The 26,029-nt window shown below is 42.5% G+C and overlaps 1 protein-coding gene across 3 annotated transcripts in view; it reads left to right on the top strand.

The window, feature by feature from the left end:
• Positions 1-402: 402 nt before the first annotated feature.
• Positions 403-26,029, top strand: part of WWC2 (WW and C2 domain containing 2) — a 163,848-nt gene continuing 138,221 nt past the window's right edge. For 2 of the 3 annotated variants that reach the window (XM_036838737.1, XM_036838739.1), the window contains exon 1: positions 403-903. In XM_036838737.1, the coding sequence (XP_036694632.1) occupies positions 773-903 (131 nt within the window). In that variant the 5' untranslated portion in view covers positions 403-772. The remainder of the gene's footprint in view (positions 904-26,029) is intronic. The other variant, XM_036838738.1, reaches the window with a different exon arrangement.

Raw genomic sequence — 26,029 nt, forward strand, 5'->3', positions numbered from 1 at the left:
TCTTCCGAAGAGAGCCTCCCCACCCCTTTCCTCTCGAAAGTCTTGTGGTTTCCCTAGAAGTCGGAAGGCGGTGGAGAGGGCTGAGGAGACTTCTCTTTAGCCGCCTTTTCCGTCCCGAAACTCTAAAACCCCAAGTGTTCGGCCGTAGAGAGATATTTGGGGTCAAGGGGAAGCAGCGAGCAGCGCATTCCTTCTCCGTCTTCCCTCCCACCTGGCCCGCAGCTCCCTTCCGCCCCTGACTCGGGCCGCGGGAGCGGCAGGGTTAAGCCCTGGAATGTGGCGGCGAGGAATGTGCATGCAGATGAGCCGAGCGAGGGGAGGAGCGGGTGGGGGCGGGCCCCGGGCGGGGCGCATGCTAATCGCATGCAAATGAGGAGACCCATCGCCGCCGCGGCCGCCGCTCCGCGGAGCTTCCCGGATCCGAGCCCAGACGGCGGCGGCTCGGGCAGCCTGGGCGCCGCGACCCTCGGCGGCCACAGGGGGACGGGGAGGAGGAGGAGGAGGAAGAGGCGGAGGCAGCGGCGGCGATCGCGAGGAGGAGGAGGAGGAGGAGGGTTCGCTCGCCTGCTCCGACGCAGACATGGTGGACTGATCCCCGGCGGGGCCGAGAGCAGGGTTTCCTGAGGCGCCCCCGCGCGTGGCCCCGCCGCGCCCCGCGCCCCGCGCCCCGCAGCCCCTCGCCGGCGCCCGGGTCGGGCCGGGCAGTCGCGTTCCCGCCGCGTCCCGCGCCCGGTCCCTATGGAGGCGCCGCTCGCCGGCGAGGCCGCCGACCATGCCTAGGAGGGCCGGGAGCGGGCAGCTGCCGCTACCCCGGGGCTGGGAGGAGGCCAGGGACTACGACGGCAAGGTCTTCTACATCGACCACAACACCCGGAGGACCAGCTGGATCGACCCCCGGGACAGGTGGGCTGCCGGGCCGCGGGTGGGCGCGGGGACCCGCCTCGGAAGCGCGGCGGCGGCTGTTGTCCGGGAGACCTGGCCGAGCGGCGGCGCCCGCGGCGCGGGGGGCGTGGGGCGTCACCGGCCCGGGGTGCCGGGAGGGGTCCCGGGAAGGAGGCGCGGGACCGTCTGCCCGAGCCGGGGCTGCGTCAGCCGGCCAGGCACCCTGGAGGGGGCCGGTTGCAGCCGCCCCTTCCAGGGCCCTCTTGGCCACCCTCTCTGCGACGGCCCTGGGACCTTTAGACACTCTGGGCGCAGAGGGAAGGGTGGAATTGACGCCCTGGGCGGTCACAGTGTCCAGTTCACGGACCCAGAGGGGCCCCCTGAGCCCTGCTCCGAGCTCGCCTCCGCCTGAAGTTGGCCAGCAAGAGGCTGGAGGGTCCATTCGGCCTGGGAGGCGGGGCCCGGCCCTGGGCCTCCTGGAGGAGGAGGCCTAAGTGCCAGGCGGGGCCAGCCAGCCGTCCAGGCCACCTGTGGCATCTCTCTGGCCGTCCTTGGCTCCCATCCTTGCCTGCACGTTCTTGACGGGGCGCACCATGGTCGGGCCGGAGGCCCTGGGCCTGGGGGGGCCCCGGGCACCCTTCCTCGCTGGGCCCTGGTGGTGGGTGTACCTGACTTTGGCCCCCAGAGTTTAGAGACGCTTGTTTGGGGGTTTACTGCTTAGTGTTTATCTTCACCTGAAAACTTGAACTGACTCTCAGATCTTGAAAAGGCAGATGCTGTGTTGAAGTAAGAAGTGGTAAGATGAACAGTGGAACCGAACCTTGGTTATTGAGGAACGCTGACTTGAGCTTAGCGTGGTTTCTTGTAGTTTTCAACACACTTTTTATTCCTGCTCAGAAGTGAAGAGGAGAAACATAACAATATCATCATCTAAGGAGTTCAGGAACTGAAGTTTATCTGAATGTTCACAAATGTTGTTTCTCTTTTCCATCTTTCTTTTACCCTGAAAAGGAAAATTTCTTATAGTTAGAATTATTGGAAGAACAATAGGAGATATTCGTAATTGTAAATTTGTAAACTATTAAGGAGGTATTCCTATTTATAAATTTAAATAGTATACCATTAGGGATAATTCCAAATTTTGGATGTTTATCATTTCTGAAATTTCTTTCCACCTTTTTATGGAATGTGGCCTTAGGGGTTTATAACCTTTTTAGGTGCTTCTCCTATTAAACATTCCCCCTTTTCTCAATTTGAAGCTGAAATAGTTTCATACTTTATGTTCTCAGTTACTTTTATCCTAAGAATATTGTTTTTGAATGCTACTAAAGAGCAGTTATAAGAAAGTCACAAGTGACATTATAAATTTATGGAACAATCCTTGATAAATTATCCATGAAGGTATCGGTTTAGGTTTCCCTCTTGAAATGAGAAAAGGCACCTGTGCTGAGGTCCTGTCTTGCTCTAGCCTGGCTGCGTGTTGCTGACCTGATGAAAGTTATGACAAGCATCACGCCTTCACAGTCTCTCCAGATGTATTAGTTGTTGTCATAAACTTCACGCTCCAAGCCAGTTATTGCACTTTGAAACTACTTAACAGATAGTAAATTTCAGTGATGATGGTGTGCACCCAACAGTGGCTTTTAAGGCACCTGTATAAATATTTGACTTTTACAGTTGTATGGTAATTCTTTCTGCTTTCTGATACTTGGAGTTTCAGGTTATTGAAACTGCAATGCATTCTTGAAATATTTAGGCATTTTAGATTCTCTTTTACTTCAATTTACATGTTTTATTAATATCATCTCATTTGTGTTTACCAGCAAGGATTACAAGACTGTGTAATGCCTGGGTAAAGCAAATAGAAAGTGAAGTAAAATTATATGGCTTGGCTTATCTTTATCACTACTTTTTAAACAAGTTAAGCATGTCTTTTATTTAAAATTGTTAATGGATTAACAATTATCATGAACTCTGTTTTTTGGAAACTGGGTAACCAATTCATTTGATGGGGACAAACAGTTTTGACTAAGGTGATTTGTTATTATCCCAGTTTGCCTTGAAGCTGTTGGATCTTTAAGTATTTATAAATTTGGCTGGTTATACATATTTCTGGATCTCAGTATTAGAGCTTTAAAAGACATTCTGTGAGATGAGTCAACATTGACATAGTTTAAATTTGGTTGTGTTTTATTTTAGGGCAGTGAAGTGTCTATAAGTCTTGCTAACTAGTGTAAGAGATGGTGGAAGAGGATATTTGGAAGAACTATTACCTCTAGGCAATTTTGTTACACACTTACCAAACATATGGGCAGAGAGGTGTTGCACAGGCCAATTGGAATGTGCCCCTTCTTTTACAGGATCAAATTACAAATCCTGAAAAAAAAGTGGCTTGATAAACTGTGGGTCTGCAGTACTTTTGAACTTTTAAATCCATTTCATTAAGATGGTCATGATGATTTACCCAGTCATATTTATGTTAAGAAAGATAATTTTGTGTTTTTCATGGTCTATCAGAATTTGTGAGGTATTTCTGATTGTATAGGTAATTATGCAGATGTCATGGGGGAAGGCTGGGAGATTTCACAAGAACATAATTTTATTCAATAAGTAGTGATTTTAGAATATTGAAGTATTATTTTAAAATGCTTTTAAGCTTTTGGAGGTCCATTACATGATGCAGACTCTGCTGCAATGTGATCAAAGCTTTCCTTGCTCCACCTTTATTAGCCGAGAAAGCTTAGATGAGTGTCTGAACCCCTCTAAAGCTCCATTTTTCAACTCTAAAATGAAGATCATACCACCAACCCCATGGAGATGTTTGGGGGCCCCCAACTAGGGCCTCACCAAAGAGTAGTAGTTGTAGTGTTGTCATTCCAATTTAGGAACTGACGGACAGTTCCGGTTACCCCTGGAAATAGTAGCGGTACTGCGCACATCTTCTCAGTGTTTTCGGTGTGACAGCCACCCTGCTAAGCTCTTTAACTGTGATCTCATTTTATTCTCCCAGAAGCCCTATGAGGTAGGTGCTGTTATTAGCTTCCAGTTACAGATGGGGAAATGGAGTCGCAGGGAGACTGCCATTGTAGTTAAACGTGGAGCCAGGATTCGAAGCCAGATAGTCTGACTCTGGAGCCTGTATCCTTTGTCATTCCTCTAGTCTTCCTGGACATCTGGGGCATGCTCAGGGGTCTCTGGATGGAGGAGAACCTCTTCGCCCAGGGTTGACTTTTCAGGCTGATTGACCAGTCTTTTTTTTTAAATTTTTTACTTTTATGCAATTTTTTTTTCATTTTATACAATTTTCAAAGGTTGCTTTCCATTTACAGTTATTACAAAATATTGGCTCTATTCCCCATGTTGTACAATACATCTTTGAGCCTATCTTACACCCAGTAGTTTGTACCTCCCACTCCCCACCCCTGTGTTACCCCTTCCCCCCGCCACTGGTAACCACTAGTTTGTTCTCGGTATCTGCGAGTCTGCTTCTTTTATGTTATATTCACTAGTTTGTTGAATTTTTTAAATTCCACATAAAAGTGATATCATACAGTATTTGTGTTTCTCTGCCTGACTTACTTCACTTAGCATAATACCCTCCAAGTCCATCCATGTTGCCACAAATGGCAAAATTTTGTTCTTTTTTATTGCTGAGTAGTATTCCATTGTATATCACATACTGTATGCCACAGCTCCTTCATCTATTCATCTGTTGATGGATACTTAGGTGGTTTCCATTTGGCCAGTCTTTCTTGGTCTTCAGAGGTTCCTGTCAACTAGGTAGGAAGCTGTGATCCCTGGGCCACGTAGGGTGAACGCCTTGGGGGTGTGGGTTGGGGACCCGTCGAGCTGACCCCATTGAACCACGGTACTATTCCAGGTAGAACTTGGAAGTTCAGCGCACTCTTGAGCACATTAGAAGTTCAGTTTGGGGCTCTGTATCAACCCGCATAGATTACAGTTTTACTGTAACAGTCTTGACTTTGCCCTTCCTCTCCCCCCCGCCCCCGCTCAGTCCTGGGGAAAGCTCCTCATCTGTGACTCCTTGGCAACCCTCCTCACCCCAGGTAGGCCAACTGTTATTTTGCAGGTCTGCTCCCTCGCTCACCTCTTGTTTTGCTCACCATGGGCACCCTTTGACCGCACCAAATGGTGTTTATGGTGGGCCATAGATCATGGCCAAATGGCCTGGTGCTTTAAAAAAAACCTCTATTCAATGTGGGAGAAAAAGGTGGGATGATGGATTTATTTACCTCTTGGAGGAGTAGGTGGCTAAGGTGGGCAGGGCTCAGAGACAGGATGAGTGGTTTTACGAACTCCCAGTGGAATTCTGTTTGCTTTCCGTCCTCGGATTGGACGTTACCCAGGGATACAATAACTTTGTCTAGTTGAACTTAAAAGAGTTACCACCACACAAAGCGACTTTACATTAAAAAGGGCTGATAGGCCGTAATCTCTGGTTTATGGCTTGGATCAGATGTTGAGCAACCTGTACTTTCTAATTGAAGGGAAGAAATCCTGGGGGCTGGGGCTGGGGGACAGTGGGGAGGAAGAGGATGTCAGCTGGGTGTCACCAGTGTCTGAGTTAACTGGCTCTCCACGCCCAGTTTGTGGCACCTGGTTAGGCTGTATGCAGCTCTCTGCTGTCTTTCTTTCAAAGTCAAAGCAAGTAATTTTGCTAAACCTACTTACTGCTGGAGTGTGAATTCTTCAAAAGACCTAATTGCTTATTCCTGCTCTCTGTATCCTTTGTATCTGCTTATTCCTGCTCTCTGTATCCTTTGTATCTGGTAGATGTTAAATGAATGTTGGTTAGGTCAGTTGATACAGAAAGTTCCTGAAGTTAATGAAAGAATACTACTAGTTGAGCTACTCTTGTTTCCAATTTCTTATTGTTGGGTTTTCATAACTATAGCCATAACCACCAACAACCAGAGACAATTGATTTTCCAGTTAGATTAAAAATAATGAGAGAATTAAGCTGCCGCATTTTGACTAGCAGTATAAATATGTGAATTACTTATAAGAGCAGAGAACACAAAATCAGCCCCAGTAGTCTTCATCACAACCGCCCTTGTCATAGATGGCTGGGAGTCGTCCCTCTCCAGGCTCCGTCCAAGTCTGGGTGCCAAGTGGTTACTATGATTTGAGTGATTATGGTATTTGAAGTGTGGAGAGGTTCTTAAAAGAAGGTTTTTTAAAAAAATCACCATGGGAAGCCCTAATTTAAACTGAACTATGCTGTCTTCCAAAAATTCCCGACAGAATATTTCTTGTTTTCAGCAGCTTGCTGTGATGTTAGCTGGAGTGAGCGGTGGTTGCCTGGTCCGTGACTGAGGTTTCTTCTCTGACTTTACTAGTCCATAGTTTGCACCTTAATTTTGTTGGAACTCTCAGGACAATAATTGCATTGTCAAGAAAGACTATTATTTATAAATAAGTAATTTTTTCTTTTTTTGTTTTAGCAGCAAATCACTAAGTTGTGAGCTACATAATCAGCCACTGTGACATGTGGCCTTCAAGCAAGCCAGGATTTCAGTTTCCTGTGGGCAAGCCCTGGTGGGCTGGCAAAAGTGTAGAAGCCGCCCTGCAGCCTGAGCAGGCCCTGTGCTGCCTGCCTCTGGGGCCTGGAGATGTTGCCTTGTGGCTGGCACTTGCTCAGTTTTTCGGAGTAGTTGTCTGTAGGAAAATGATGCCACCACTCTAGAGGAGTGTGACCAGCCTCATTTTGCCGATGGGAGTTACCGAAACGGTAGGAAACAGTGTTAGCCCTAATGAAGTGTAACTTCCTTGAGATAGGGCCCTAGTCTTGTGTATGCTCTGGTCCTATGAACTTGACTGGTTGAACTGATTTCTTGTTAGAATTTTGGACTGATTTCTTCATCCATTCCTTTTTTTAAAATTTATTTTTTGTTTATTTATTTTTGGCTGCGTTGGGTCTTCATTGCTGTGTGTGGGCTTTCTCTAGTTGCAGGGAGCGGGGGCTACTCTTCGTTGCGGTTCACGGGCTTCTCATGGCGGTGGCTTCTCTTGTTGCAGAGCACGGGCTCTAGGCGCGCAGGCTTCAGTAGTTGTGGCACAGGGGCTCAGTAGTTGTGGCTCGCGGGCTCTAGAGCGCAGGCTCAGTAGTTGTGACGCACGGGCTTAGTTGCTCCGCAGCATGTGGGATCTTCCCAGACCAGGGCTCGAACCTGTGTCCCCTGCATTGGCAGGCAGATTCTCAACCACTGTGCCACCAGGGGAGCCCTCTTCATCCATTTCTGAAGCTCCTGTTACTGGAAAAATCACCACAGAAGTATAAAGAGTAGGAAAGGGATTTTTAAAGGCACAGTGTGTGTATAAGTTGTGGGTTAAAAATGATTTCCCAAATATATAGCTTCAGAATGTTTTCAGTGTCTTCAGTGGCTTTTTTCCCCAGTTATTTATTTTTTATTGAGATAAAAACATCACATAAAATTAGCCATTTTAAAGTGTACAATACAGGGGTTTTTTTTGGTATATTCACAGTGTTGTGCAACCATGATCATTATGTAATTCCTGAACATTTTTATTACCCCCAAAAGAAACCCTGTACCCATTAAGAGCTCACTCCCCATCCTTCCCCCACCCCTGCTGCCTTTGGCAACCCCTAATCTACTTTCTGTCTCTCTGTTTTTGTCTCTATGTTTCTGCCTGTACTGGACATTTCATATAAATGGAATAATACAATATGTTTCCTTTTGTGTCTGGCTTCTTAATGACATTTAGCATAATGTTTTCAGGGTTCATTCATGCTGTAGCATGTACCAGTATTTCATTCCTTTTTATGACTTTGAATAATAAGTTGTATGGCTATACCACACTTTGTGTATCCATTCATCGGCTGTTAGACATTTGTGTTTATTCTACTTTTTGGCTATTATGAATAATACTGCCATGAACATTTATGTATAATTTTTATATGAAAATATGTCTTCAGTTCTCTTGGATAAAATACCGAGAAGTGGAGTTGCTGGGTCATATGTTAATTCTATGTTTAACTTTTTGAGGAACTGCCAAACTCTTCCACAGCGGCTGCACCATTTACATCCCCAGCAGCAGTGTATGAGTGTATGAGTGTGTGAGTGTGTGAGTGTGTGAGTGTATGAGTGTTCCAGCTTCTCCACACCCTCAGCAACACTTGCTCTTTTCTTTTCTTTTCTTTTCTTTTTTTAGCATTTCTGGTGGGATGAGCTAGTATCTTACTGTGGTTTTGATTTGCATTTCCTGCAGTGTTTTGATAGCCTCAGTATGACCCAAGTTTTCCTCCTTTATTCTAGCCTTTTAGCCTTTGCCACTCTACCCACCTTTTCTGTGTCTCCTAATAGGTAAAGGAAGAAGAGTTAGGGTGAATTAAAAGTAGAATCTACTGGCAAAGTACATATTAATTTTTGTCTTCATTTCAAATATAATATATTTTAAGAAGCATACATGTGAATCACATAGATAATGAATCATAATGTGTGTGTGTCTGTATACAGCCAGCTTATTCAAGATCATTTGCTGTTTAAAAGCTTTAAACTAGTAATATATAGTAAGAATTAAAGTCATTTTTATTAATTAATTTTTTTTGTTTTTAAAAAGCAGTTGGAGGAAACCTAACAAACATAGCCTCAGCCAGGTGATCAAGGTAAATGTCAACAGTGATAAGTCGTGTTGATATACCGTTGATATGATGTGATGACCACTTTTTCTTTGCAATCTTTCTCCCAAAAAACTATCAAAACCCCAGTCTAATCATGAGAAAAACACCCACTAAATCTCAATAGAGGGCATTTCACAAACTGTCTGACTAGTATTCCTTAAAACTGACGTGGTCATCAAAACCAAGGAATGTCTGAGAAACTGTCACAGCCAGGAGCCTAAGGAGACAGAATGAATAAATGCAATAGGGTGTCCTGATGGGATCCTGGGACAGAAAAAGGACATTACGTAAAAGATAAGGAAATCTGCATCTTAGTTAATGACAATGTATCAATGTTGGTTCATTAATTTTAATAAATGTACCATTGCAATAGGGGAAACGGAGGGTGGGATGTATGGAAACTGTATTAACTGCTTGCTTTCTGTAAATCTAAAACTGTTCTAAAAAAATTAGTTTACTTTAAAAAAAATTACAGAAATACACACAAAACAGTTGGAAGTGTTTTTCTTTAGTCAAAGTGGCCATACTATATAATTATGGTGTTTTGGTATACTTGAAAAGCAGGGGTGGGCTAACTATGGCCCAAGGGCCAAATCCCAGCCTGCAGTCTTCTTTTTGTGTAGCCCTCCAGCTAAGAATGGGTCTTACATCATTAAAGGGTTGTAAAACAAACAAATAAAAACAAAGAAGAATATGTGTCCAAGATTGTATGTGACCCATAAAGCCTTAAATATTTACTCTCTGGCCCTTTCCAGAACCTCTGATATAAAGTGAGATGATAAAGTCTTTGAAATATTTTATTCAAACATTTAAAAGAAATATTAGTCTTATATGATAAAATGGCATGTTGATCAGTGATCATTGATTATAGCTTTCACAAATAACTTGGACTCTAGGCACTGTTGTATAAAAATAAATCAGACATGGATGCCGAGTTGGAGGCGTTGCTTTGCTTCTCTTATTACTTTTCTTCTAATGACATGCAGCATGTTACTTAAAGTTTTCCAAACCCATTCTTCTCTGACGTAACTGGAATTATACATAGGGACAGGAGAGAAACAGGCAAAAAACTCCACAAACTTTTGGAAGTACCGTAGTTGTTTGTTTACAGTTTACTCTTGGCAGTATAAATATAACAGTGATCTGTTTTGATCGTTGGAAACACTGACTTTCTTGGGACGTATTGATAGTATTTATAAAATCATACAGTTGGTGATGATTATCAAATAGAAAATAATTCCATGTACTATCTTTACAAAGCTGGTGCCTGTCACAGTTACAGGTGTTCCAAAGATGCCATGAGGGGCTAAAACTGTTTCGCACTGCAAATAATTTTTCCTATACTATTAACCCTGATGTCAGTCAAGAAATCATGGTTCTGAGAAGACAGCAGTGAGTAGCGTTGAGAACGGAGCTCACTGGGAAGTAGACCAGGAGCAGAGTAACCGAGCTAAGCTCTGGGAGCTGTTGCTTTACTCCTGTAACATGGGAGGAGCTACAGTGGTCCCGGTAGAGAATTTGCACAGAGGTGTACATTTAACCTGCTTTGATCTCACTGGGGGTGGAGGTAGGAGATTTAGATTTGAAGAAATGTAGACATTATTTTGACTTAATAGTGACTTTTAGCTAAATAAGTCTCCCTGGTATTATATTTCTGGAAAAATGAGTGTGTTGGGATTTAGCAGGTGGAGAGGCTTTCCTCAGTGCCACTGGTGCCTCTCTGCTCGTGCTGTTTTCTCTCGGGCTCAAACTTGAGTAGTGACAATTCACGTTGTAGGAAAGGTTGACCTAGAGAGATTTGTGCTATAAACTCCTGAGGAAGATTCTGACTTACTGAGCGACCGTGGAATTACTTTACTTATACTGCTCCGTTTTATGCAGGAGGGTAATTTTATTAAGTGGCACTGATATTCAGTAAAGCTTAAAGCGTGGTAGAAAATGTTTACTCTCAAAACTTTGAAGAGCACACAGTTTCATTTAGGACCAAACTTTACTTTGCAGGTTTCTTAGTGTTTTGGTTTTAAACAGAGATAAATTCAAATGCCAGTCTTTTTTTTTCTTTGAAATTATGACAATGAAGGAATGTGTGGAATCCGTATTGTACGTGGTATCCCTGGGTTGTCAGTTTTGCCACCTTCTAGGTCCAGGTTTGCTCATTTTTGGCTGGTCAGTAATACTCTCTACACTTTATTCTTTCCCTTTTTGCTGATTTTCAGGGTGTTTGAACTTGTTAGAAACAGATCATTAACTTGCTCCCCTCATTGCCTCCCCTCCCCCTTTTCTGCTAAGTGACACAGCTAGTGACAGCTCTCAGAGGACAGTATGTATGTCTCTAAACCGGTATTTAACTTGGCTGAATGTTTAACATAACATTAATGCCCTGTTTTGCTATTGCAGCTCCAAAGACTACAAAGCTAACTTGATTGTCTAATACCCCTTCAGTCCTTTTCCCCTCTAAAGGTGTGCCTTTAATAGAGTGTATGTGGATACATTCTTGAGAGATTTCCTGATGTCTCATATGTAAGGAGCATCCGTGTGTCTGCATCAGTAATGTTCTCATAAACTGATTTCAAGTCAGTTGGGGGTGGAGACCTGCTTTGTGTGGGTACCGTTCCTTTGTGCCCCCTGCTTTGCCTGTCTGCCGCCCCCCCCCCCGGGACACCTAGGAACAGTGCAGAGCCCATACTCACGGAAATGAAATGCAAGTTTTTGAAGGACCCTTGCCTTCTTCCAGCAGCTTCCACAATCTGTCCCCAGCCTACTCTTACTGACTTGGCCTCCTAGTCATCCACTCACTCATTCATTCGTTCAGCCATTCATCAAACATTTATTGAAAACTCTATGTGCCAAGTACATGTATCTTAGGGACATAGCAACGAATAAAATCTGCAAGGTCTCTACTTTGATGGATTTTATATTCTGGTTTGGGGGAGACAGATTATAGAGGCAGTACTGAATGTGTCTTGATGAAAATAACCAAGGTGCAGTGATAATGCTGTCAGTGGGAGCTACTTTGAGTGGAGTGGTCAGGCCTTTCTGAGGAGCTGACATTTAGCTGAGCCATGAGGATAAGAAAGCACCATCCACGTGAAGATCTGGGGGAAGAGTCCAGGCAGAGGAACAGGTTAGGTTCCTAGCCGTGCTCTGTCCGGTATTCGATGTGATAGCTGCTAGGAGTATGTGGCTATTTAAATTAATCAAAATTAAATAAAGTTAAACATTTAGTTCCTCAGTCTCACTAGCCACATGTTAAGTGCTCAATAGCCACGTGTGCAGATATAGAGCATTTCTGTCGATACAGGAAGTTCTGTCGGACTGCACTGTCCCAAAGCGCTAGGGAGGTTGGTATGTTCAAGGAACTGAAAGGGAGCTGGTGGGGCTGCAGTGCAGAGATGGGGGTGGGGGAGTGGGAGGGCTTATGACAGGAGGCAGAGAGGTCAAAAAGGCGTCTGATCATGTACGCCTTGTAGACCATCAACATTTTAAGGGCATCCGGGAGCCACTGGAGAGTTCTCAGTTGAATGGAGGAATGATGGGACGTGTGTGTGTGTGTTTGTGTAAATATGTTCTTACCCATTTTTCAAAAAAGAGATCATTTCTCTGCGGAGAAGGAATCATAGCAGCTATTGCAGTGCTATAATCTAAATGAGAAACAATCAGATCTTGAACTGGAATGATGGCTTTGGCAATGGATTGGGGATATGTTTTTTAGGTGAAAGTGAAAGAACTTACTCATGCTTTAGATATGTGAGGCATAAGGAAAAGAGAGGGATGAAGGATTTAGTGATTTACGGATGGGAAAAAGACCAAGGAAGGAATACGGTTGGTTGGTATCCAGTTGCATCAGCGATCCAGAGTTCTGTTGCAGATTTATAGGTCTGAGATGCCTATTAAGACATGCACGTGGAGATATCTGATGGGCAGCTGGATATAGAGTCTGGAGTTTGGGAGACAGCTAAATTTGGGTATACGTAGATAGTATTTTTAAATTGTGGGATGGGATGAGACTCTTGGGAGAGAAGAAGAGGAAGAGGTCCCAGGACTGAGCCCTGAAACATGCCAGTATTTTTGGGGGAGTGAAACCTTGTTCCAGCTAAGGTGGTGTATTTGTTCTCCCTGGAACATACCTTATACTTTCCACCACTGTGCTAAAGATGATGATGATAATGATATATGCACCATTTGTTGAGCCTTCATATATGTCATTTCAGGCTCCATGATGGCAGGTCCTGTGTCTGTCTTGTTCACTGTTGTATTTCAGTGTTTAGTTCTGTGCAAGCTCTTAATAAATACTTACTGAATAGATGAAACCTTTGACAGGAACCATTAGCACCCCCATTTTAGGAAACTGAGCTTAATAGGTAAAGTGGCTTGTCTCAGGGCACAAAGCTGTTAAGCAGAAGTGGCAGGACTCACCTATGTCTGTCTGACTTCAAAGCTGTGCTTTTCGCTGTGTGTGACCTCCAGGTACTACTCAGAAGAGCCCTTGGCCTTGGGTTTGGGGTTGGAGGTCACAGCTACCCTTTAGGACTTAATTTCAACACTTGAAGCTTTCCTCGACAGCTCAGCCCCAGATCAGCTCTTCCAGATTCTTTAATAGAACTCTCTCTTTTTTCATTGATTTAAATCCTAATGGGCAATCTGTTGTCTGAGATTGCCTTGGTTTCACAAGTGTGTAAATTACAGACCTTGATTGGAATTCTATTTTACCTTGACTCTTGTAGTTGAGCTTAAGTCTTGAGGGGAAAAATCATCTCCTTCTGTAAATTGCCTTGTTAGAGTTTGCTTTACGCTACTTAGATTTGTATTCAGGCTCTGGCCTTGGTAAAAGGGAAGTGATAGAAACTTAGTGAGAGTATGGTATATTTTTGTTTGATTTATTTATGCTGTGAAACTTACCTGGAAGAATATAAGCACTTCACTAAAATGGTGGTTATAAAGGAATCTTTAAACTTGTACATTCCTTATCCCTGTCACAAGCTACCCTTTTTTTGTATTTGTGATAGCTGAACAATATACTCTGTAACTGCTGCTATTTGGGAATCTAGTATTCTTACATTTCTACTTTTGACTCCGTTTGAAATCCAAGTTTGTGAATTTTAATTAAATGCTCAGATTATGCATGTGAAAAATCTTTTGTTCCTGTGTTGCTATGAGCAACAGTTGTTAAAGTTAATCTTCCTTTTTAAAGGAATTGTGGGCAAATAAATACATGAATTTGAACAGGTTAAAAAAGGTCATCATTTAATGTTGTGAATGTTCTGCCTATCAAATAAATTGTTACTATGACCATAATGATCATGGTGAAGGGAAGAATGCGGTAGAAGTGAATAATCATCCGACACTTTGACAAAACATTCCTAAAATACTATTCAAATGAGGAAAGACTACAGGCTGCAGCTGAGTAGCCGAGCGTTGAGTCGTCCGACTGGACTGCGTTTACTATTGTGGCCGAAAAGAAGCCGTGTGTAGTGGTTTGCATAGAAAACCCATGATTTATCTGAAATTTCCCAACTTTCTTGTTTTTAAAAGCTCTGTCTCTCGTCCTCCCCTCACCACACTTTATCTCCTTCCTAAAGGCTTCTTTTGTCCTGATAGTATTTGTTTCATTGCTCTCCACCCTACTTCAGCCTCAATTTTCCTGACTCCTGGTGACTGCTTGCTGTTTGACTCTGTTGTGTGATTGTCGATTATACTCCTCTGTGCTGGTTAAACGAGCAGTGTTTACCTAAATTAGCAGCGGTAGTGAAGGCACACATTGGCCCATCTGAAGGCAAGTCCAGAGGCGGCCCGGCAGTGGAGGCTGCTGGATGGATTTCCCTGAGTTCACTCTCCAGAAGGGCGCTAGGAATCGGGCTGGACTGCGGAAGTCAGCTCCCCAGTCAGAGGCACGAGGGCTGGGAACGGTCCGGTTTAGGGATTTATAGTGATAATGTAATTAATTCTCCATTGGAGAATGCAGGACTCAGTGAAGAGATGCCCTTTGTCTTCATGCTGCATTCTCGCCTCTTCCCCAGCTCACTCTTGAGAACAAATCCTGAAGCACGAGCCCTTTACACAGTTTGCAGGCACAAGACATAACTTTCTTCTTTAAGATTTCAGAAGAACCTGCGGAGCCTCTGCACCTTCAGGAGGGGATCGGGCGCCGCCTCCCAGACATCTCTATGTCGCCATCTGTGCCCTTTTGTTTTAAGATTTTTTTTTTTTTTGATGTGGACCATTTTTAAAGCCTTTATTGAATTTGTTACAATATTGCTTCTGTTTTATGTTTTGGTTTTTTGGCCACAAGGCATGTGGGATCTTAGCTCCCCAACCAGGGATCGAACCCACACCCCCTGCATTGTAAGGCGAAGTCTTAACCACTGGACCGCCAGGTAAGTCGCCCGTGCACCTTTGCATGTTAGGAAACAGTGATTTCTCTTTTTGAAACAAAAGTCTTATTTTAATTTTGAAAATTTAAATTAGATTTTTATATTTTTAATATGTCAGTTTTAAAAGCACAGATATGTTAGGATGTTAATTCTAAAAGATATTCTGGGATAAGAGTGAGAACTTAAATGAGCATGTAATATTTGAGATGGGTATTCACTTAACTCATTAAGGAAGGTTTTTATATGTAAATCATGGAAAACCATGCCTCTTGTATACGAGGCTCATTTCCTTCCCACTATTGTCAATTCTTGTTCAGAGTTCCATATTTAACCCAGAAATTCAGATATTCATTCATAGTGATAATTATATAGTTCTTAAGCAGTCCATTCAAGGAACTTGCATTTGTTTGTTGAAGCGTTTTAAAGAAAGTCACAACGGAAATAGAAGTCGCCTAAACCTCTGGTTTCATCACGATATCAGAAGTAATGTCCTAGTAATGGAGGTAAAGTTACCTTTGCAAGTATAGAAAGGACACTTTTAGTACTTTAAAATTAAATCCTTCTAAGTTAGTTAATAATTTGGGGATTTAAAAAAAACCCAGGAAAGCTGGCTTTCCTTTTCTGGTCTTGAAGAGTCCCATTTGTTGAAAAACTAGTTATTTTAGAATTTTCAAGGTCACAGGGTCAGCTGCCTGAAGGGTTGTGTGTATGTACGTGTACATATGTAAATTTTATTGAAAAACACCTTTATTCATGTTAAATAATCATGACGCATAGAATAAAATACTATGAATTGATAAAGAAATATGGGTACTGAGACACAAAGATCTCTACTATGATTCCATTTGAGTTAAAACACACACACCCTCAGGCTTCCCTGGTGGCGCAGTGGTTAAGAATCCACCTGTCAATGCAGGGGACAGGGGTTCCATCCCTGGTCCGGGAAGATCCCACATGCCCACATGCCGCGGAGCAACTAAGCCCGTGAGCCACAGCTACTGAGCCCACGCACCACAACTACTGAGCCTGTGCTCTAGAGCCCGGGAGCCACAACTACCGAGCCCAAGTGCCATAGCTACTGGAACCCGCGTGCCTAGAGCCCGTGCTCCGCAATAAGAGAAGCCACTGCAATGAGGAGCCCGCGCACCGCAATGAAGAGTAGCTCCCTGCTTGCCGCAACTAGAGAAAGCCCGCGTGCAGCAATGAAGACCCAACACAGCCAAAAAAATAAAAAATAAATAAATAAATAAAAACACACACCCTCATAAACTCCTACATTCTAACGTTTGTTAAAAGTAGGATGGTTTTGAACAAGGAAACTAAGTTGCTGCAGTTGTCAGAGCTCCTGTAGTCATCCCACATGTATTATCTCAGTTAATTCTTACCACAGCACCTCGAGGTAGACATGTCCATGTTCTTTAGTGTTGGCCTCCTAACTTCATTTGCTTGTTTATTCATTTGTACGAAATATTCTACTGCCTGCTCCATCTTTGCAGTTTTTCGTGGGCTCTGCAGCTCTATTACTGTGGTCCTTAGTCTTTAGGGGTAAAATGCAACCTTCTTTCCCCATCCTACTGAAAGGTAGAAGATGCCTCATTATTTTAGCAAGAACAGAATCAATCAGCAATGTTTTTCCTTTAAATGATTAACTTTTTTCTATTAGTTTTGAATAGGTAATACAGGTACATGTTACCAAATTCAAGAGCAAGAAGATAGTGAGTGAAAAGTAAATCTCCCTCCCACCCCTATTGACTCCCCATTCCTCTCCTCAAAGGGAGGTATCTATCACCAGTTTCTTGTATATTCTTTTAGAGCTGTTCTCTGCATCTACGGACCTACGCATGCATACGCATACTTCTACATATACTTTAGCTTTTAATTTTTTGACACAATTGTAATACTGTTTTGCACCTTGATTTCTCTCCTTGTAGTATGTCTTGGAGATTGTTCTATTCCGTTGCATATAACCTGCCTCTTAACATACTGTTTTGTGAGTATATTGCACATTTTGGAACCATTTCCTCATTGATGAACATTTAAGTTCCTCTCAGTTTTTATTCTTCTGTTACAAATGGCTTTCACTGATACTAACATGTATAAGTCTCTTTAATGCAAATAAATTCAAGATATATGCATTTACAATTTTGATTGGTTGCTTCAGCTTGCTCTCCATGGGGGGTGTACCTGTTTCTACTCCCCACAACCTATGAATTAGTGCCTGTTTCCCACACCTTTTCCAAGCATTATGTTCCAAAGCATTTGGTATTTTTCACTGATAAGAGAAATGCAAATTTAAAAATAGCATTTTAAAATTTGGAACACTTTTTCACTTTTTTATTTTATTTTTAAAATTTTATTTTATTATTATTATTAGCCGTGCCACGCAGCTTGCGGGATCTTAGTTCCCCGACCAGGGATCAAACCTGGGCCCACAGCAGTGAAAGCTATGAGTCCTAACCACTGGTCCGCCAGGGAATTCCCGTTTGTTTGTTTATTTATTTATGGCCACACCGCATAGCTTGCAGGATCTCAGTTCCCTTACCAGGGATTGAACCCAGGCCATGGCAGTGAAAGCCCAGAATCCTAACCACTAGGCCACCAGGGAACTTCACTTTTTAAAAAGCCACCTATTTTTCCTTTTTTGTGGACTAAGTCTTCCTATTCTTTACTTTTTTTTGTTGAATAGTTGCTATTTTTATTACTTATTTATAAACATTATATATTAAGCAGATTACAAAATCAGTGGGGAAGAATGGATTATTCAAGAGATGATGCTGGTACAACAGGTCATCTATATTAAAAAATAAAATTCAGGTCCCTATGTTTTCCCATACACAAAAATTTGTAGATTGATCAATGTGGAAAATCAACATGGAAAAACAGATTTTTAGCTATTAGAAAATTATAGGTAGGTGGGCATCTGTATGACATAGTAGTCAGGACTAAGAAGTCCAAGCTGTTTAGGAAAAGACTGATACATTTGACTACAGAAAGACTCTGACATAACATACGGCATAAGTGAAATCAAAAGACAAAAAAAGGGAGACAAGGTTGCACATAACTAATTAAAAATTAGTATCCTGAATGAATAAAGGTCTGTAATTCAGTAAGTAAAAGAGAATACACAAGAAAAGGGACCAAAAATTACAGCCAGTTCTAAGAAGAAGAAAACAGAATGGTTAATGAATGTACAGCAGAATCTCACTTTCACTAGTAATGAGGGAAATGCAGAGGAAAACTCCAGTGAAACACCAACTCATTGTCATCAGATTTACTAAAATTAATAAGCCTGATAACACTCAGATGTGGAGAGGATGTGGGGAAATAGCTTTCATCACTGCTGATATAAGTGTGAATTGATAATACTACTAAGATAGCAACTGGCAATGTATGTCATTTTAAACATTTGCATTCCTATAAGCCCAGGATGCTACTTAGTATATCCGAGAGAAACTCTTGCACTATGTACAAGCAAGTTCATTGTAGCATAATTTATAAAAGCAGAAAATTGTTAACAATCCAGATGTCCATCAATAGGGGACTGTATTGAACAACTTTCATGATTTAGTCATATAATGGAATGCTATACAGCAGTTAAAATAAATGAACTAGAATCTTCCTACATATATCAGCATAGATAAATCTTGATGATAGGGTTTAGAGAAACAAGGCAAGTTTCAGAAGTATATGTATGGTATAGCATTCATGTTAAATATTTTAAAAACCTGCAAAACTAGAGTGTGTAGCATTTAGGGATACATATGTATGTGGTCAAGATTTAAAAACAGGAATGGTCGGGGCTTCCCTGGTGGTCTAGTGGTTAAGCATCCGCCTTCCAATGCAGGGGACTTGGATTTGGTCCCTGGTTGGGGAACTAAGATCGCACGGGACAACTAAACCCGCTCACTGCAACTACTGAGCCCATGTGCTCTGGAGCCCACACGCCACAACTAGAGAGAAGCCCGCGAGCTGCAAAGAAGAGCCTGGGCACTGCACCGAAGATCCCTCGTGCCACAACTAAGAGGGATTTATTTGGCTGTGCCGACACAGCCATGTAAATAAATAAATAAAATTTAAAAATGAAATGAAATGAAATGAAAACAGGAATGGTCTACCCTGACATCAGGATAGTAATTGCCTCTAGGGAAGGAAAGGTGTAAGGGGGTCTGTCCTGAAAGGTGTCTATAATTCTTTATATTTTTAAATCTGAAGGCAAGAATGGTAAAATATCATTCCCTAAATCTTGGTATTGTAGACATGGATGTTCATTTGTGTTTTTTGTTGTTGTTGTTGTTATATATTAAACACACATATTGAATTTTTTTCATATGCCTTTTTACCATGTAGAGATAATTTGTACTTTAAGCAATTAATATAGTGAATTTTATTAATAGATTTCCTAATTTTGAATTTTGGTATAAAGCCCACTTGGTCATTTAAAAAAATGTATTGCTGTATTCTCTTTGCTAGTATTAGGATTTTTACATTAATATTCATGAGAGTAGTCTTAATTTTCTAATTTTTTTGTTCTCCTCTTTTGATGCTCCCTTGATCAGATTTTGTTCTAATGTTATGCTGACTTCCTGAAAAGAATTTGGAAGCTTTCACCATTTTCCATGGAACAGTTCAACTATCATTGAAATTGTGTGTTCCTTGCAGTTTGGTAGCGTTCACATTCATGACTTATTTGATCTCGTACTTTTTCTGGAGGATTAGTTCTTGGATAACTGTTTTGGTATCTATGTGACTGATTAGATTTTTCCCTGTCTTCAGGGATCAGTTTGGTATTTATATTTTCCTGGAAAATCATCAGTGTTTTCCAATTTATTGGACAAGATAATCCCTTAACATTCTTTTCCTTTCTACTGTATCTCTGGTTGTTTTCCTGTTCTCATTTATTACCTAGTGTATTTGTACTTTTTCATTTTTTTCTTTTCAGTTTAGGTTACCTAATTGCTCGGCTTTTTGTGTATTTCTTTTTAAAGTAACCAACCTGAGTTTATTGTTATTAATTATTTTTCCAATTCAGTACTTTCTGCTTTTTATCTTTATTCCTTCCTTCCTTCTGCTTTTTCATTTTTTGTAACTTCTTGAGATTGTTTAATTTATTTTCATTATTACTTACTTAGTAGTATTAGCAGTTAACGCTATGGATGTTCTTTTTCTCTGATGGGGTTCAGGCACACACCTGAACCTATCATATTCTTCCACGACCGTCAACTCTTCATCAAAGTTAGTATAAAAATAACGGGTCTAACTGTTTCTTTGGATCTTCATTTCCTTATGAAGGCTCCCATGTCACATAAAACTTATTAACTAAATTTTGTGTGCTCTTCTCCTGTTAATCTGTCTCTGTCAGTTTAAGTTTTAGACCCTACCAGGGACCCTAAGCGAGTTGAGGAAAACTTTGTCCTCCCCTACAGATTACAGATCCCTGCTGTCGTTGTATTCGAGCTTCTGAAATGTTATGATTTCATGGTTATTTTGTACTTAATCATCAGCATTCAGTTTGAATTCCTCATTACGTCAGAATTTAGAATCTATGGTAGCTCAAACCTCTCCACAAAAGCTTAAAAATTACTAGACGCACTAAATTTTTCTGATGCAGCGTGTGGCCAAAGAAGTCATCCCAAGTGTGGGAAGTGTCCCCAGTGCTACACCCCCACCAAGGTGAGCCTGACGGTCCTCAGAGGAGCTGAGAAGCCACCATCTTGGCCGTTCAGGGGTTCAGATAGCTTTTGTCCACTGCAGACCAGAACTGGGTGAGGACCAGTTATTGTTCTGGATTGCGTGAGAGATGATTCCGGTGCTGCTCTTCCAGGGTGACGTGTGCAGTAGTGAAGACTTGCTCCTGGGAGCTTGCTCCTACGTCTAATCCTCTGGAATCCTATTATGGCAGAGAAGGGCATCAGGTGCAGTGACCTTGACGCCCTTCCCAACCCCACAGGCATCCTGGGGCTCCTCTAAATATCCAGTACCTGCCTCAAAATATGACTTGGTGGGTGATATGTGATGTTCTTTCTACCCACTCTTGTCATTTTCAAGGCAGATAAACCTAGACATTTCTTAGAAATAGCAGAGAAACTGTTGTAGGTGAAATGGAAGCAGTTTCTTTAGAACTTTGTAGGATTTACATATTACTGTATTTTCAGGTCAAAGGATAGTTCAGCTTTTACATCAAACCTGGTTGCGTGAATGCGAAAAATAACTGTGGTTTGGAAAGACTTCCATGGTTTATGTATGCACACACTAGTTTACATTTATTTATGTGTGAGAATGGGAAAAGAATTGTGAGAAGGAAGCAGAATGCTGTACCAAAATTCTCTATTATGTTCTACACTCTAAGATTTGTTGCGTTTTGAATTAGGTGCAGGGTTGAGTGTGTGCCTATTTTTAGTATTTCAGGTCTTTATTGCTCTACACTTAGTGGCTTAAATGGGTGCTGACTTGACTAACACAAGGAGTTGTGTGACTCCCGTGCTTACTTCACATTGGACTTCCTTTGTAGTGCGATACCATGTTTTTCTAGCCAGAGCGTTTTTTCCAATGTCTGTGTTATGTTTCAGGCTCTCTACTCTCTCCACTTGGAATTCTTGTATCCCTCTTCCTTATAAGCCACGTCCTGTGGATTTGTTAAGAGATAGTTTAAGTTTTCAGTCTCCTGAAATACATCTTTTAATTCTTCGTTCTGTCTCGGATACTTAGTATACGCCAGCGGTGGAAATTCTGCCTCTTCTGTTGAAGACTGGTTCAGGAGTGGACATGTGGCCTATTCTGGCCCGTGAGAGGTGAGGGGAAGTCCGCCTGAGGCTAGGAGACGGCTGGAGAAGGGGACAGTTTTTCCTGTTCTCCTCGATGTTGTTTTGCCTGGATGTGTTGCCTGGAGCCATGGTCCCTGTCTTGCTGCCAGCCTAAGAATGAAGCCAGCAGGGAGGATGGCAGAGTAGAGATGGACTGAGACGAGGTCCTTAGTGACATTGTTGAGCCACTGAAACCATCAACCCTAGAGTCCCCAACCATCCTTGTGTGAGGTGGGATGATAGCTTTTCTTATTGTTTAACCAGCTTCAGACCAAAAGCTTTCACTTGCAGCAGAAACCTCACCCCTGCCCCTCTGTGCAGTGTTGTGGTTCTGGAATGTAGGCTTTGGAATCTGATGGAATCAGAATGCTGGTTCTTCTGTTTACTTGGTAGCTTTGTGATCTCGTGCAATGGTGATATTGACTATGACTTAGAGAGGGCTTAACTTTGTTTTGGTGCCAACATAATTATATCAGTTAATCCTTTTATATTATCATTTCATAGATGAAGAAAACTGAGGTTGAGAGTAATTGAGCTTGTGAATGAGTAGGGCCTGAAACAAAACAGATCTATCTATTTGACCCAGTTTCTCAGAGCCTCATTGTTTAATGTGAAAAATGGCGATATTATGTATAATGCCAAGCTCGTAGGATTGTTGGGAGGATTAAATGAGATAATTTAGAGCATTGTAATACAGGGCCTGTTACATAGACATCATTCAATAAATAGCTGCTATTATTATTACTGCTATTGCTCTTATCACATTCCCTGTTGTGTGCCCGTCACTTAGTTTGGTGGGCATGTTTTGGGCTCTTGATAAGTATTTGCTGACTCATGAATGATTCAATGATAAATTTCACCAATTCTGTCAATTATAGCGTTAAGGCACATCATGCCTCATCATGCGTGCCATTTGACTGCTTCCCTGAGATCTCTGGCCTTTCCTGTGATGTTAATTTCATGTTCCTTGAGAGTAGGGAGCAAATACCACTTGGTTCAGTGCCACCACTGAAGTTTTTAAAAAATCTAATACTTGGCCTACTAAGAAGTGTTTTTCAAGAAGTTTCTGTTTGGAACAGTTGGCCACTTTTATTCATTATCACCATTTTCATAGGAATTGGAAGTTTTGTAAACTATCACACTGTTACCAGTTTTGGGGGCCAGATTAATAGAATGAAGAGAATTTACTTATGGATCACTCCTTAAGTTCCTATTTTCCTTGTATAACACTTCATGTCAGAGAAACTAAAAACATTCTTTATAAACATTTCCTTCATTAATCAGATTTTCACTGAGGCATGAAAAGAATTATAGTGTCTCCGTCTCATGAGTTTGTCAGTAACTTCTTTTGCTTCTTTTTTTTTTTTTAAATTTATTTATTTATTTTTGGCTGTGTTGGGTCTTCGTTTCTGTGCGAGGGCTTTCTCTAGTTGCGGCGAGCGGGGGCCACTCTTCATCGCGGTGCGCGGGCCTCTCACTGTCGCGGCCTCTCTTGTTGCGGAGCACAGGCTCCAGACGCGCAGGCTCAGTAATTGTGGCTCACGGGCCTAGTTGCTCCGCGGCATGTGGGATCTTCCCAGACCAGGGCTCGAACCCATGTCCCCTGCATTGGCAGGCAGATTCTCAACCACTGCACCACCAGGAAAGCCCTCTTTTGCTTCTTGAGAGACACCTGAATCAGAATTCTAGTCTGAATTTCTGACTTCTAGCTTATTCTTTTCTTATTCACTACCCCAAACTTTCTCTCAAAAATTATACATATGGGACTTCCCTGGTGGCGCAGTGGTTAAGAATCCGCCTGCCAATGCAGAGGACATGGGTTCGATCCCTGGTCTGGGAAGATCCCACATGCCATGGGGCAACTAAGCCCGTGCGCCACAACTACTGAGCCTGCACTCTAGAGTCTGTGAGCCACAACTACTGAGCCCATGCGCCTCAACTACTGAAGCCCGCACACCTAGAGCCTGTGCTCTGCAACAAGAGAAGCCCCTGCTCGTCACAACTAGAGAAAGCCTACGCACAGCAACGAAGACCCAGCGTAGCCAAAAAAAAAAAAAAACAGAAATTATACATATGTGTTTCTTCTAAGACAACACACTGGAACAGTGGCCATTTCATTCTGTCTGCCCTCTCTCTGCATAAGAAGATCATGGTACAGGTGCGTGAGACCTTGCAGGGCTAGATTAAGATAAATGTGGCTGGAACAGCCCAGTAAACTCAGTTTCTTTATTTTAATCCATTGCTTTATTGTTGTAGCAGTCTATTTTTTCCCCCTAAGTTACAGTTCTATACTGTATAACTCTGCTATATTTGTATTACCTGTGGAAAGGGAAGGCATTTTGTGTGTAGGCTTAATAAATTCACAAATGCTTTTCAGGCCTGGTTTTGTTTTATTCTGTTTTTAGGTATTTTATGAGGAATATATATGCATTTTTATGAGGAATTAGCTCTGATTTGCTAATGATGATGGGCGGTGGTAATATATGACTGTCTTTTATTCTCTAACTATGCTGAAGACCTACGGCAACACTGGTGGTGTTCAAGGAGATCATGGGTCCTTTTGGTCTTAGGGTTCATGACTGAAAATGACTTGTGAGCCCTTGAAATACCTTAATATTTCTCTTCTTTCTTTTAACTGCCCACCTTCTTGAAGTAGTTCTTCCACAGTCAACATTCAACCAATATTTATTGGGCATATGCTCAGTAAGTGATGTGAATGATGGCTGACTACTTTTTGTTTAATGCCCTCTGATCTCGTTTTCCGGTCCATTGCTTTACTACAGTCTGACTTTTCAAAAGTAAACAGTGGTCTTCTTAATAAATCCAGTGGGGTGGCAATCAGGGTCCATTCAGGAAAACAGGCTAGTCTCTGTATTCTAAGGGATAAAGGGTCTAACGTGAAATCTGCTGCTTCCTCACCTGAGAGAAGCGTGAGGAGAAGCAGCTCCTGCGGTTGCGGAGGCTGGCAGGTCTGGGCCTGAGCCCAGGGGGCGGAGCTGGGAGCTGGCCTGGGCAGGCTGCGGTTCCGCCGGGCTCCCGCAGTGGCCCGTCTGCCCTGCGGGGAGGGGGTAGTTCTCAGGATCTGGGGCAGGAAGCCGCTGTCAGCCTCGTCCGGGGTTCTGCCCTCTGCTTCACTTGTGTCTCCTCTTGTGGCAGACTCACCAGGAGCCACGCTGGCCAGGGGCTCTGAGGAGTGGTCCCTGGCCTCTGCCGGGTCCCTGAGGGTGGGGTGACACGGGGAAGGCGGCACAGGGGGCCCTCGCCCACCCCCCTTCTTCCCGGGCTTGCTTTCACGGTGACACTGTCACGTCCTTCACCTGCTTGAGGCGCTTCAGCCATGGCTCCCATGAGAGTTTTTGTCTCTGATTTTGTCCTCTTTCCCTTCGCTTGTGGCCCTCCTCCTACCTGGGACTCTGAGACGTGTGACACAAAGCTCGAAGTCAGAGCTTTAATGTGCTTCACGTATATTTTCCATTTAGATTTTATAGAGTTTTATGATGTTTAATGTTTTGAATTTTTATTTTATGTGTTTATCCTTTTGGGTTTTATAAAATGCCTGGAAAGCCTTTTTCTGTGTGAAGATTATGAAAATATTCATTATTTTTCTTCTAGTCTTTTTTTAAAAAGGGATTCTTTTATGCATTTAATCTTCAAATCACTTTCCCATCATTACTTAACATGTTCAAGGCCAAACTCACCATCTTTCCTTTGTAACCAATTCTGCCTTCCGGGGACGTTTGTACCGCTGTAAATCTCCGCCATTCAGGCGCAGGATCTTCTTTGATTCTCCCTTCATCAAGTTTCTTTCTCGGCTGTTTCTATAAAGCATCCTCTTTGTTCTCCACCTTAATCTTTGACTCCCTACTCCGTTTTCTTATTGGGTCTTCCTCTAACTCCTTAAAAATGAGTGTTTTTCAAAATACTGTGTAGGCAGGGCATGTACCTTGTTACCGTTGTGTGACCAAGGCAGCCACAGCTCTTGGCACATACGAGAACCTGTATTTATTGAATGACTTGGTGAATATCAGTGGGTGAATATACATCTGTCCTTGTTCTCTATTTTCAGGATATTTCCACATTGACATCCAGATGTTACCTGCAGAATAGAGTGTCCCAAAATAGCCTCATGCAGTGGACATGGTACATTTAAGCAAGATATTGTGTCACGTTCTTATGAAGAACGTGGTGAAATATGGACTTGTTAACCTCTTAGTTAGACATGCTAGTAATTGAGTGACCTTACCCAAAGGTGTCCATGAAGGATCAGTGGAATCTGAAGAGGAAATTTCTTTGGGCTAGTTCTAGGATTTTGA

Source organism: Balaenoptera musculus, chromosome 21, assembly GCF_009873245.2.
Source record: "Balaenoptera musculus isolate JJ_BM4_2016_0621 chromosome 21, mBalMus1.pri.v3, whole genome shotgun sequence".
Lineage (NCBI taxonomy): Eukaryota > Metazoa > Chordata > Mammalia > Artiodactyla > Balaenopteridae > Balaenoptera > Balaenoptera musculus.